The sequence below is a fragment of the Elgaria multicarinata genome, chromosome 18 (assembly GCF_023053635.1).
Source record: "Elgaria multicarinata webbii isolate HBS135686 ecotype San Diego chromosome 18, rElgMul1.1.pri, whole genome shotgun sequence".
NCBI classification, from domain to species: Eukaryota; Metazoa; Chordata; class Lepidosauria; order Squamata; family Anguidae; genus Elgaria; species Elgaria multicarinata.
The window spans coordinates 14134673-14148494 of NC_086188.1; the positions used below are offsets into that span (position 1 = coordinate 14134673).

General features: G+C 47.1%; 1 protein-coding gene across 1 annotated transcript; it reads left to right on the forward strand.

Moving 5' to 3' along the window:
- Nucleotides 1–185: 185 nt before the first annotated feature.
- SPRING1 (SREBF pathway regulator in golgi 1) lies at nucleotides 186–8169 on the forward strand. The gene is made up of 5 exons (XM_063144042.1): nucleotides 186–563; nucleotides 2576–2732; nucleotides 3884–4035; nucleotides 4263–4376; nucleotides 6139–8169. The coding sequence occupies exons 1-5, from the start codon at nucleotides 453–455 to the stop codon at nucleotides 6220–6222; spliced, it is 618 nt and encodes a 205-aa protein (XP_063000112.1). The 5' UTR covers nucleotides 186–452; the 3' UTR covers nucleotides 6223–8169.
- Nucleotides 8170–13822: the final 5653 nt, after the last annotated feature.

Here is a 13822-nt window from a genome sequence, read left to right on the forward strand (position 1 = left end):
TTTCTCCCTCCACCCCCAACCCCAATTCGGGTCTGGTTTTCTCCCTCCAACCCCAATCCGGATCGAGTTTTCTCCTTCTAGCCCCCAACCCCAATCCGGATCGGGTTTTCTCCCTCCAGCCCCCAACCCCAATTCGGATCGGCCGTGGGTCCCGCGAAGGCAAGGAGAGAGCGGACTTGCTTCGGATCTGACACGAGAGGAGGCAGATGCGGCTGGGGATCGAGCCCCTGACGTGAGCCCTTCTCTCGGCATGTCAGCCGCGCGAATCCCCCGTGGAGGCCAGCCCTGGGGTGGGGTGAGGGTCTCCCCTTCTTACCCCCCCTCCCCGGATCCCCAGATGGGCTAGCGAGGCCAGAGAAGGGCCCGATCCGCCAGGCAGACCGTGCTCCGGCCTTCTTCCCGTTCTCATTGTCGCAGCGGCAGGCGGGCCCTCCTCCTCCTCCTCCTCCTCCATGGTGCAGCTGTTCGCCCTGGTGTGGCGGAGGCTGCTCCGCAAGCGCTGGGTCCTGGGAGTCGTTTTCGGGCTGTCCCTCATCTACTTCCTCAGTAGCACCTTCAAGCAGGTCAGTAGCACCTTCAGGCAGGTCATTTATTTGTATTTCTTCATGGCCTCATCTACACCAAGAAGGATATTGCACTGTGGAAGCGGTATGAATGCAGTATATAAGAGGCAGGAGCCACACTATTGCTTTATGGCGGTATTGAAGTGTACTGACCACTGTTTAAGGCCCACTGACACATGCCCTATATCGCTTTCATGCCGCTATATCCTGCTTGGCGTGGCTCCTGCCTTTCATAGACCACTTTCATGCCACTTTCATAGTGCAATATCCTGCTTGGTGTAGATGAGGCCCTTGTGTCACATTTATATCCCGCATTTTCCTCCCAAGGAGCCCAAGATGGCATATGTTCCCCTCCTCTTCTGCTCCATTTTATCCTCACAACAACCCTGTGAGGTAGGTTAGGCCGAGAGTCAGTGGCTGAGTTCGGACAACACGCTAATCAACGTGTGTCTGTGTGTAATAGGAACAAAATGGAAAACAACCGTTGATTAGCGTGTTGTTGGAACCCGGTCTGTAGCCTGGTGTAATAGTGTAACCATTACTCTGAATTGTTCCTAACTATAGAACTGGGTTCATTGCCTGCCACGTTGAAGCTATTAAGGCACAATCCTGCGTATATTTAGACAGGAAAAAAGGCCTGCAACTCACAGCATGCCCTGGCCATGATATACCAATTTTCTGTTTCAACAGAGTTCAACTCTCTTTCACTGAGGTTCTCAGGGCACCTTCAGTTTTGCTGTCATTACTTATTGACTACATTTCATACTGAGACATATATGTATTTCAGTGAGGTATGTGTTTGTGTTCTCTCAAATACTTGCTAAGGATGATTATCTGGAAGACATTAATTACAACTCTGAAACGGCCAAGTTTGACTAATATTGTATTTAGCAAATATTCATGAAAGCCAAGTGGTGTAGTGGTTAGAGTGTTGGACTAGGAATCAGGAGATCCTGGTTCTAGTCCCCACTCAGCCATGGAAGCTCACTGGGTGACTTTGGGCCAGTCACAGACTCTCAGCCCAACCTACCTCACAGGGTGGTCGTTGTGAGGATAAAATGGAGAGGAGGAAGATCATGTACGTCGCCTTGGGTTCCTTGGAGGAAAAAAGGCAGGCTGTAAGTGCAATAAATAAATAATTTGTTATGAATGAAATGGGAAAGTAAAGCACTAGGAAAATTTTGACCCCAAAGCACAGATCTGATTATCCCAAATAAAAGCTGTTTGGTAGGAGGTTGTGGGCTCTCCCACACTAGAGGCCTCCAAGAGGCAGCTGGACAAGCATCTGTCAGGGATGCTTTAGGGTGGATTCCTGCATTGAGCAGGGGGTTGGACTAGATGGCCTTGTAGGCCCCTTCCAACTCTGCTATTTTATGATTCTATGATTCTATGAATCCCTTTCATCACACAAGGGAATTCCTTCTTTACACAGCACGTAGTTAAACTATGGACTTCACTACCACAAGATGGAGTGATGGCCACCAATTTGAATGGCTTTAAAAGGGAGTTCGATGAATTCCTGGAGGAGAAGGCAATTAATGGCTACTGATGGCTATGTGCTACCTCCAGTATTGGAGGCAGTATGCTGGGGAGCATGGGTGGGAGGGTGCTGTGGCACTCGTGCTGGTGGATTTTGCTTTGGGGCAGCTGGTTGGCCACTGTGTGAACAGAGGGCTGGACTAGCTGGACCCTTGATCTGCTGGTCCAGCAGAGCTCTTAGGTTTCTTTGATATTGGTGTGTGTCTCTGTATGTGATATAGACAGGTTACTTATAATAATATTGGATGGAAACAGACAAATACTGTGTCACCAAGGATAAAACAAGAAGCAATGTTCCTGAGTGGCAGCTTTCAGTTAATTGTTAGCAGCTGAATCTTTTACCTAGGTATTTATTTATTACTGACATTTATATCCTGCCTTGTCTGGTAAAAATGTCCCTGCTAATCAAAAAGTTTCGGTGCTGTATCCCTTTGAGCCGTGGCATTACTCCACCGCTGTCTGTTTCGTTTCAGGAAGAGCGGGCGCCACAGGATCGAAATCTCCCCCAAGTGCAAGACGAAGACCATCCAATCGCGTGGAAAGTCCAGTTCAGCTCAGGAAATGGCAGTCAGCCAAGTAACCAGTGCCGGAATTCTGTCCAGGGGAAGCTGCTGATCACAGATGAGCTGGGTAAAGCTCTCCTCTGAAGCCAGTGTGGTGTAGCAGTTAAAGCAGCCTTCCCTAGCCTGGTGTTCTTGGACTACAACTCCCATCAGCCCCAGCTGGCATGGGCAATGATCAGGGATTATGGTGTTTGTGGCCCAAAACATCTGGAGGACACCAGGTTGGAGACAGCTGGGTTAGAGTGTCAAAATAGAACGGTGCTGATCCAGCTTCCAGTCCCTGCTGAGCTGTGAAGCTCACTGGCTGAGCTGAGCTGAGCCGGTCATTTTGAGCCTGGCCTACCTCCCAGGGTTGTTGTGGAGATGAAATGGTGTGGGGAGGGAGGATATAAAAGTAATGCATGGAGTTGTTGTACTGCTTCAAGACCTGTTGTTTAAACGTTGTATATACTGGGTGCATCTGTAACCCAAGTTAAAGCATAATACTTTCAATACTGCATTTAGCAGAGCTGGTTGGAAAGAGGCCTGCAGTTCAGTGGCAGATCCATTTTGGACAGAGGTACTGAGATTTGAATAGTCTCTGCTGATATTTAAGTGCCTGTGTTTACTTTCCTGCACTGTGGCTATATGTCATGGGGCTGGTTTGTCTGTGAAGCCCAAACCTTTTCCAATAAAAAAATAGAGTTTTTAGAAACACATATACAAATTTAAAACAACTAAAATCAATACAAAATTGATCATAGAAATTTGGTAGAATGAAACATTTTAATAACTCAACCTATTGGGGGAGGCGAGGAATCCTTGTTAAGAAAAGGGGGCGGAAAGGTAGTGTGATATGGATCTAGAGCAGGGATGGGGAACCTCCGGCCCATGGGCCACAAGCTGTTAATTAAGTTAGCACATACGGCCCCTGGGTTAACACACTGTGGGGGGCCCCATGAGTTCCACTGCCTTGAGCTCCTTGGAGTTAGGGTAAATAGGTTAGACAAGAGATGTAGTGTCATTACCCAGGGAGCATCATGGCTTGAGTGGGGATTTGAAGTTGGATCTCCGGAGTCCCAAGTCCAGCATTCAAACCACTACACCACAGTACTTCTCGTGAGTAAATCTTAGTGCCCTTCCCGTCCCTCCCCAATACACAGACACAAGGCTAATATCTGGAGAAACAAGTGATTCCTCACCTCTTCTGTTAAATCGCCGGTGGTCTCTTTCTTGCAGGTTACATCTGCGAAAGGAAGGACTTGCTGGTAAACGGCTGTTGCAACGTTGAGGCGCCCAGCGCGAAGTTGTACAGCTGTGAGACCTGTCTGCGCAACGGGTGTTGCAGCGTGTATGAGGCCTGCGTTTCTTGCTGCCTGCAGCCCAACAAGGTAAGGAAGGCTCAGTGTCAGGAACGAACAAGCTCTAACTGCAACGAAATGTTGCAGTGTGTCCTCGAATCCTAGCAGAAATGCCTGCTCCCCTTACCCTCATGCATTTCCCCTTGGTTGGGTTTCTTTTCTTTTTTTCCACCCCAATTCTCCACCCTTAAAAGCATTTATTCAAAAATTAGTTCATCCTCCAAAGAGTTTCCACTGATTTTTTTCCCCCTCCCCAGCAACGACTCCTGGAAAATTTTCTGAACCGAGCAGCCGTAGCTTTCTGGAACCTCTTCATGGCTGTGGAAGATCAGTTTGAGTTGTGCCTGGCCAAGTGCAGGACCTCATCACAGGTAGGGGGGATTTAGGGGTTTGGGACACCACTCTGGCCTGCACATCGCTCTAAACATTGTGGCATCCCAAAGACGAATCCGTCTCTTTCCTGTATGTATTGGTTTTTCATGGATTCCATCATAAGTCCATTCTATTTAGCTCCTGCATCAATCTGCAATTCCCCCCCCAAAAAAAACAACACAAAAATATGCCCTTTTTGTACACAACCTTTCCTAATATACACATTTTTGTATGCAAGTTCCCTAGTAGTTAATTATTATGGTTTTGATTGTGAATTGCCCAGAGAGGCTTGGCTATTATAGGCAGTATAACCATGTAAGTTAATTCATTCATTAATACAATACACATTTTTAAAACAAGATCTGCATTGCAAAATCCAGAGAAGTGCACAACCTGAAGGATAACTAAGTCCCAATCAGCATATTAGTCCCGGAAGTGGAAATTAGGTTGGTTTGCTTAAAAAGTTCGACCAAATGAAATCTATCAACCCCATTCCTAATCTGGGAGAATGAATCCCCCTGGCCTGATTTCAAATTAAATACTAGGTTTCCCGTAACCTTTGCAGGCTTGTGGGCACATTTTGAAATTTAGAAGACTCCTATGAACGCTACCACAAAATGGCTGCCATGGGTGGCGTGAGTGGTCTTACTCACTGGCTGGTAAGACCACATCATGCCAGTGCTTTTACTACTTCATTGGCTGCCAGTTCAGGTCCGGGCCCGATTCAAAGTGCTAGTATTGACATTCAAAGCCCTAAACGGTTTGGGGACAGGTTATTTGAAGGAACGCCTCCTCCCATATGTACCTGCCCGGACCTTAAGATCATCTGCAGGGGCCCTTCTCTGTGAGCCCCTGCCAAAGGAAGTGAGGGAGGTGGCTACTAGGAGGAGGGCTTTCTCTGCTGTGGCACCCCGGTTGTGGAACGAGCTCCCCAGAGAGGTCCGCCTGGCACCTACACTGTACTCCTTTCAATGCCAGCTGAACACCTTTTTATTCTCTCAGTATTTTAACACTTAATTTTAACTTAAATTTAAATTTTACTGTTCTAACTCTGTATTTTAATCTTATAGCAATTTTTACTGCGTGGTTTTATCCTGGTTGTGCTTTTTATACTGTATTTTGTATTTGTGTTTTTAGGCTGTTGTTTTATTATGGTTTTAATTTTTGTGAACTGCCCAGAGAGCTTCGACTATTGGGCGGTATAAAAATGTAATAAATGAATAAATGAATAAATAAAATGGCTGCCATGGGTGGAGTGAGTGGTCTTAAAATGGCTGCCATGGGTAGAGTGAGTGGTCTTAAAATGGCTGCCATGGGTGGAGTGAGTGGTCTTAAAATGGCTGCCATGGGGCGCACGGCTCATCAAACGACAAGTGACTTGTCGAAGAAGATGAACACAAAGCTCCAATCCTGTGCATGCTTTCATGGGTGTAAATCCCATTGGACGTGATAGTAACTTGTTTCTGAGTAGTCCTGCATAGGATTGCTCTGCATTTCCCTTACACCTGTCTTTCTAACTGGGTGTAGTAGAGGGCATTTCAATGTTCCCTCTTCTATACAATTATTAAAGTTGATGAGTTTTCTCTGTCGTGTCTTGCGTCTGGTCACAGATGCTGGGGAGTGGACGTGAGATCCGTGGGCATGCCAAGTGCTTTACCGCTGAGCAACAGTCCCTCCCCATAGCTTCTCTGACAATCAGCTTTTCTCTGTCTGTGCTTGGTTTTCCCTAAGAGGCCTTCTCTGTCTTTCTCCCCTGCCCAGAGCGTGCAGCATGAAAACACTTATCGCAACCCCATTGCAAAATATTGCTACGGCGAGTACCCCCCGGACCTCCTGTCCATGTGAAACCGGCGAGGAAACCAGCAGGAGCAACCCATGAGAAAGAGGCTGAAGACTTGCTCTTCCCTTCCTCACAACATCCTAATTGGGGTGGGGAGGCATTTCGGACCGCAGCATCCGCCATAACCTCGTGGAAGAGCCTCCCTTGAATCGTTGGCCTGTTGCTCCCTCCCTGCCGTTGAAACGTGGCGTCTAAAGCCATGCCAATCCTCCCCACCGCCAGAGTCGGAGGACCGTGTCGGGCATTGCATCGTGGGTCCGGTCAGTCAAGACCCATGTTGAAATATGTACTTGGAAATTTAGAGCCTTGTAGCTCGTGGCCGTTTTGGGGGTGGGGATGGACGGACAAAACCGTGAAGGACGATGGCAAGCCCATTCGATGGGAGAAGAATGCCAAGCGCCTCGCCTGGGTGGGGGCAGACATCCTGCGCCCTTAATGCAGGCTGTTTTATGTAAATAAGAATTATTTATTGGGATAATACGGAGAGGGGTGTGCTGGCCCGAAATGTATTGATTCCGGAAGGGCGTCAACATTGGTCTTAAGATGGAAGACTTGGATTAATTTCCCCAAGCTTTACTTGTCTTGCCTGGGCTCTGTTCCTTGATAGGATTGCCTGTTTGCTTGCCTGCAAAGTGCATTTGGTGCCTCCTCTCCCCCACTCCCATTTTCAGATCTCACAGAGCTTCTCTGCAAATAGACAAATTGAGCTGGCGTGATTTGATGGTGGGTCGTGGTGGGTGGAGGAGGAAGGAGCAAGCCCCAAGAAGGCCTGGTCTGTAAATGCCCTTGGTTCATACAAAGCATGTGCTTGCGGCTTTCAGTTCGATGTGGTGCTGCAGTGGCAGCCCTGTGGGGCAGGCCGTAAATGGCCCACGATGCTTCGCTGATCCCGGTAAAGGGAGATTGGTAGACAAATACATCCACATTTTACAATGCCTCTCCTGTTTTATCAGGCTGACACAGGTGCCGGGTTAGCTGATGAAATCTCTCTCTAGCCAAAGAGTGCTTTAATGCTAGGTTGGGGCTGGTCATGGAAGCCTTGTTGTCTCTCCGGTGATCTCTTTGAAAGCAGCGCCTGATCAGTGTTGGTGCAAACTTCTGCCATGGCCACTGTGTCAATCTGCATCTTCCTACGCCCCATCCCATCCATCAATCAAGCTGTCTCCCAGTCTTAGCCATTGCTACCACTAAACACCCCCCCCCCCGGTAGATCTTGAGCAGTGGGCAACGAAGCTCTCTGAAGAACCACATGAGCCAGGAAAAGCAGTCAATGTGTCTTTTCAGATAGCTTGGCCACCCACCACTCGCTCTGAGAGCATCCTCACAACGGCCGACGATGGCGGAAGGTGAATGGGAGAAGTGGCAGCAGCAAAGAGTGGATGGATGAGGAGTATGGCAGGTCCTCCTGATGGAGGGAGGGGCACACAATTTGCCGCTCCTCCTGCACCACCGCCTAAGGTGAGGCATTCCCCTTGCCTCATGAATGGGCCGGCCCTGCTCCAGATTGTTCTGAAAAAAGAATATGCGCATGAGATTTTAAATAGGTGTGTGTGTGTGTTAGGGAGTGATCTCATCCTTCAAGGCTGTCTCCTCTTGGTCTAGGCAGGCTGGTTTGTATCTACTTGGTTCTCAGTCATGACTTGCCATGGCTGAAACAGCCAGAGAACAGAGCTCTTCAGGCCTGAAGGATATTGATTTTTCCACTTCTCAGCATGAAATAATACACTGCTTAACAAATTCAACTTCTTGGTCTGCATCATTACAAGGAAACCTGTTCTCCCTGTTGCTGGTGGGGGAAACACCAGAGGTGGGCTTTCTGAATGAGAAGGTTTTTTCTTAGTGTGCGGTAAACTACCCTTTCCTCACCCTGAGCTCTTCTGATGTTTTGGACTTCAATTCCCATCAATCTGAGCCATCCTAGCCAATGGTCTGGAATGCTGGGAGTCAGCCTTCCAGAGTTCCTGTCTGTTGGCCATGCTGGCAGAGGCTGATGGGAGTTGAAATCCAAAATTTCCAGGTTGGGGAAGAGCACCAGTTTGGGGACAATGGCAGAAAAGGATAAAAAGAACCCTGGTGAGAATCAAGATCAACCCTAGCTCAGAGGTGAGCTGCATTCTTCACATGCAGAAAGACTCAGGTTGAAGGACTGGCAACTCTAGTTAGAAGTATCAGGTAGCAGAAGACATTATTATTTATTTATTTATATAGCACCATCAATGTACATGGTGCTGTACAGAGTAAAACAATAATAGCTAGACCCTGCCGCATAGGCTTACATTCTAATAAAATCATAATAAAACAATAAGGAGGGGAAGAGAATGCACCAAACAGGGAGTATAAAAGTCAGAGCAAAATCAAGTTTTAAAAGCTTTAGGAAAAAGAAAAGTTTTTAGCTGAGCTTTAAAAGCTGCGATTGAACTTGTAGTTCTCAAATGTTCTGGAAGAGCGTTCCAGGCGTAAGGGGCAGCCGAAGAAAATGGACGAAGCTGAGCAAGGGAAGTAGAGACCCTTGGGCAGGCGAGAAACATGGTGTCAGAGGAGCGAAGAGCACGAGCGGGACAATAGTGTGAGATGAGAGAGGAAAGATAGGAAAGAGCTAGACAGGAAAGACCTTTGCCGGAGAGCTGCTGTCATTCAGAGTAGGGATCAGGGGTCCCCAACTTTTTTGGGATCAGTCAGCAGGTGTGCAATTTTGAGAGGGCGTCTTGGGTGCTTTCACCCCAAAAATAAAAATCAGAGGGGAGGAGCTTCAAGAGCACCAAGAGAGGTGTCTGTGGGCATGATGTTAGAGACCCCTTGGCTAGATGGGCAAATCATCTGGCCTGGTGAAAGCTGCCTATGAACCAGTCCCTCTACTGGTTTGGAAAAAGGTGGCGAGTCTACACGCCAAGGGTCCCAGCCCCTTGGATGGAAGGCTGGCAATAAGCAGGGTTGTCCCAGCACCCTGCCTTCCTGGTCTGATTGGCCCCTTTGTTGGGCCTTCCATTGAAAGGGTTCCACTTTGAGAGAATAGGTTTTCTTACTTCCTTTCCAGGCTGCCTCCCTGGAAAGGAAGCATGTGCTTCCTTCCTTCCTTCTCCATGTACACTGTACTGAATTCCTTCCAGAGTTATGGTCCTCTTGGTATCCTACAGCCGTGCATGGAGGATGTCTCCTCCACCCTGAGGTGAGTTCTTGGGTTTGGGTGAGAGATTTGGAAACCTCCGGTCCCATTAGGGTTGCATGGCCCCCATTGCCTTCATGCGCCCCATCCAGGACATCTTTGGAGTATTTGGTTGGCCGTTGAGGAAATGGTGTGAGAGCAGAGGTGCAAAAATCCAGCCCTCCTGTGGTGCCATTCTGGCTCTCTCAAGTTACCCAGACGGCCACGCTCCCGTTCCCTGGTCTCACATTTGGTGGCTTTCGTGCCGTACCCCAGCCCTTCTCAAGGTTGAAATGCTGCTTTTAAGGCTTACTTACTGGCAGTAAAGACCTCAGAGCTAAAATATGCTGGCAAATTTAGTATGATGGGACTACTCCCTTTTTGCCTTCAGTAGATCATGGGTCCCGAAAGCTTCTTAAAAATATATTTCAGAGCTGAAAGGGGCTCTGCACTTCTGAGCTAGTTGGGCCTTTGGTCTGATCCGACAGGATTCTGTCTTAAATTAGACGGTAGAGCATCTTGAACACTTAAGTTTTGGAGAAAGTGAGCCTCTGTCAATAAGTTTTCTCTCGTTCCCTGCTTGTGTCGTATGAATCTGATGGTTATTCACACAAATAGCTGTAATAAGTAGAATTTGCTTCCAATTTGCAATCCTTCCCGCTTCTCTGCTGCCCCACAGTGGTGATACATTGTAATGGCCTTTCCTCTGTTATTAACTGACGGGCAACCAGAGTTTTTATATGGTATTTTATATTATGGTTTTATACTGTTGTTTTATACTTTGAATGGTTTTGATTGTGAACCACCCAGAGAGGTCCGGCAATTGGGCGGTATAGAAATGTAATAAATAAATAAATAAACCAGATACAGGGCCAGTTTAGACAATACGCTAAGCTATGGTTAGTGTTGCTAACCCTTTTGCAGCAAGGGGTTAGCAAGCAAGGTTAGACCATGGTTAGGAAAAACGCTGTTCACATGACACGCTAAACCATCGTGGTTAGCTCAAAACACATAACCATCATAGCTTAGCATGCTGTCTGAACAGGACCACTGTTTCATCAGGATCAAATTTCTTAGGGGCGATGAGGATGGCTCTTCAGGATTTAGTGGGTTAGGGTTCAATCCCCAGCAGTATTGGGCAAAAGGCGGGATACAAAATAATAATAATAATAATAATAATAATAATAATAATAATAATAATAATGTCGTCTAAAGCGAGAGGCTGATGAGCAAGTGGGTTGCAGTGGTGAAGAAGATACGCAAATCAAGGTGTTCTTGTCAGTGGGCCCATACTGGAGTGTGGGCCATTGGGAGGTGCCCAACCATGCCTACTGTTGATGCCAGCCCTGTCTTCTGGGGATGCTAGAGGGCCAGATCTGGCCTCAGGATCTGCACCCCTGGGCTGCATGGAGTTTCTCATTGGCACTGCTGGCGTTCTTTGGCAGCTGCCAGTACCCTAGCGCTGGACTGCCCTTCCTGACACCTGTCCCTAAGTCGCTCTCTGAGTAGCTCTAGGCAGTTGGGTCTAGCTGCCATTTTAATTTCCCACAATGCTAAGCAAATGGTAACATGCACATAAACACCCTTGAGGCTGTTTGGACCACTGCTATGGGCCAATGCTGTCAGGTAAACGGCCTGGTGAACCAGTAGAGGAAGAGGCCTAGCACAGGGCCCTCACAAGCCAAGAGCTGACCCTGTTCCTTTGCGGGTTTCTCCCCTTTTATCCCACTGCTTCCTATTTTGAGCAGCTGGGATATTTGGTTCCCTCTTCCAAAAGAAAGAAAGAAAAATCCCATTGGTTTGGCAATGGGAGCTTTGCAAGGGCCTGCCAGGCCTTCAAAGGAGAGTAAGCTGTTTATCACGAAGGGCAGATGAGAAGTTGCCCTGCTGTGCTCCGTTTCGTTGCCCTCTGGCCCATCAAGGTGAGAAGGGCCTGGCAAGCGCTTCATCAAACGGAGCTGTTGATTTTTCCCCGTTAACCCAGCCGAGATGACGCCTCCATGGGCCATGACTACAGATAACCGATAGCTTTCCAGAATCCCATTTCTTTTCTCAGTGGCAGCAGAATATGCTCCAGAAGAGGGAGATAGGTTGTTTCACGATGAAAGCGGACGCTGATCCAAATTTATTTATTACATTTTTATACCACCCAACAGCCGGAGCTCTCTGGGCGTTCCACAAAAATTAAAAACATGAAAAGCGTAATAAAACAACCAACAGTCTGAAAACACAAACACAATATAAAAAGCACAACCGGGATAAAACCACACAGCAGAAGTTGATATAGGTTAAAATACGGAATTAAAACAGCAAGTTTAAATTTTAAGTTAAATTAGGTGTTAAAATACTGAGAAAATAAAAAGGTCTTCAGCTGGGGACGGAAGGAATACAGTGTAGGCGCCAGGCGAATCTCTGGGGAGCTCATTCCACAGCTGGGGTGCCACAGCAGAGAAGGCCCTCCTCCTAGTAGCCACCTGCCTCACTTCCTTTGGCAGGGGCTCACGGAGAAGGACCCCTGTGGATGATCTTAAGCTCCGGGCAGGTACATATGGGAGGAGGCGTTCCTTCAAATAACCTGGCCCCAAGCCGTTTAGGGCTTTGAATGTTAGTACCAGCACTTTGAAATTATCGCTGCTCTGAATGACAGATACAGATGGGGTGGCCAATGTTTTTTGCATGGAAGACCACATTGGTGACCAGGGTATCCTTTGAGGACCACGCACAGTAGAGAAACAGGTGCATTGGGATTGCTGGGGGGGACAGGTGAAGGAAGAGGTTAAAACATCACCTACCCTGTAACCCTGGTGCAGCTAGGTAATTTTAGACCAGGATGTAGCAGAGGCAGCTGCGAAAGACCTGACTACAGCATTGAGTGAGCAGAGAACAGCTTTCTATAAAGTGTACTGATGGTTAAAGGGTGTGTGACAGTGATTATGGCCAACCGAAAGACTATGTTAAATGCTTTACTGGTTTAGAAGAAAACTCAAAAGAAAACTTTTGGGTAAACACATCCGGGGTGGGTGGGGAAGGGGTATCACTGTTATTTTTATATTTAATGATTAACAGTTCAAAATGAACCCTGGTAGCTGTAAAATGGCAGGTTGTGCATTGCATGCTGCTTTTGTGTCCATGTGCACCTGAGATGAGGTTAGTTCTTACGTTCTTCTTCCAGGTAATTTAAAATGGACTTGGGGATTTTGCAGGAAGGACAGTGTAGGCCAGGGGTGAGGAACCCCAAGCCTGGGGTCCCAATGGCCCTACGAGCTCCCCAAATGGCCCCTGTTCCCTTCCTGCAACCTAACCTTCTCGTCGTCGTCCCCAACCGCTGACCATTTGGTGGTTTCAGACTTTCATGAAGTTCTGTTTCCATTCTAAAAAGGTTTAAACACTTCTCCTAAGGCTCAGTTACTGACAAGAGCTTTAAGCTAAAATATGCTGGTGTTTTTTGACAGAGGTTTGCATGTAATAATCTTTGTCTTTGGACGTGCACTTTGTATAGTTGCTGTGGTCTTCTCTGGGAAGACCTCTCAATTAAATTTTAAAAAAAACACAGCTGCCTTGTTAAATGCTAGCTGAAATGCTGTCTTTCTTCCTTCCTTCCTTCCTTCCTTCCTTCCTTCCTTCCTTCCTTCCTTCCTTCCTTCCTTTGTGCATCTTTTCTTCCGCTCAAGGGCCAGGCTGAGTGAGCTTTGCCATAAATCAAAATGCCGCCACTTAACTGGCCAAAGTTATTTCATTAATGTCCCATGCCATTGCCCACCTGACTGCTAATCAACCGTTGTCAGCAAGAGCCCTCTTCCTACCACCACCCAGGAAAAATGGATGGCGATGGAGGTTAATTGCAGTGGCACGGAAAGGCCTAATCTGTATTATCTTGACAAACCAAGAGGAACGGGTGCTTTAACTACATTGCTACATATGTTACCTTGTGTCCTGCTTGAAATAATTTGTCTTGTGGAGCTTGACTAAATCTCACACCTACATGTGCCCATGAGCCTAGGTCACAAAGTGGAATGAATACATCAAGGTAATTCAGAATCGGACCCAGCTGTGAATTGACTCCTACTCCTGGCCATTTAGAACCAAATTTTCATCTTTACTAGAATAGCATCTCTTCAAGATAGTTTGAGAACATACCCAAATAGAGTTCTGGCACGTTTCACTCAGATTCATCACTAAGCTTAGAGTACCATTATAATATTATGGGAGTTATGAATAAATCCTACATGTAATCCACTTGCAGCACTAACAGCTAAGATTAAGAACCAATGATCTCGTTTCCCTTGCTTTGATTTACAAAGTACAATTCTATGGCTGTAGGTCCATGAAGCCAGTGTTTGAATCACATTTAGGTGGTAACTCTGATTCTTGAGTAGCTTATTCTGGTTGCCAATGAGAGAATTAACATAACTCATAATAAGTAGGGTGTGGAACAAGATTCTACTTGTCTTGCTAGGCAACGT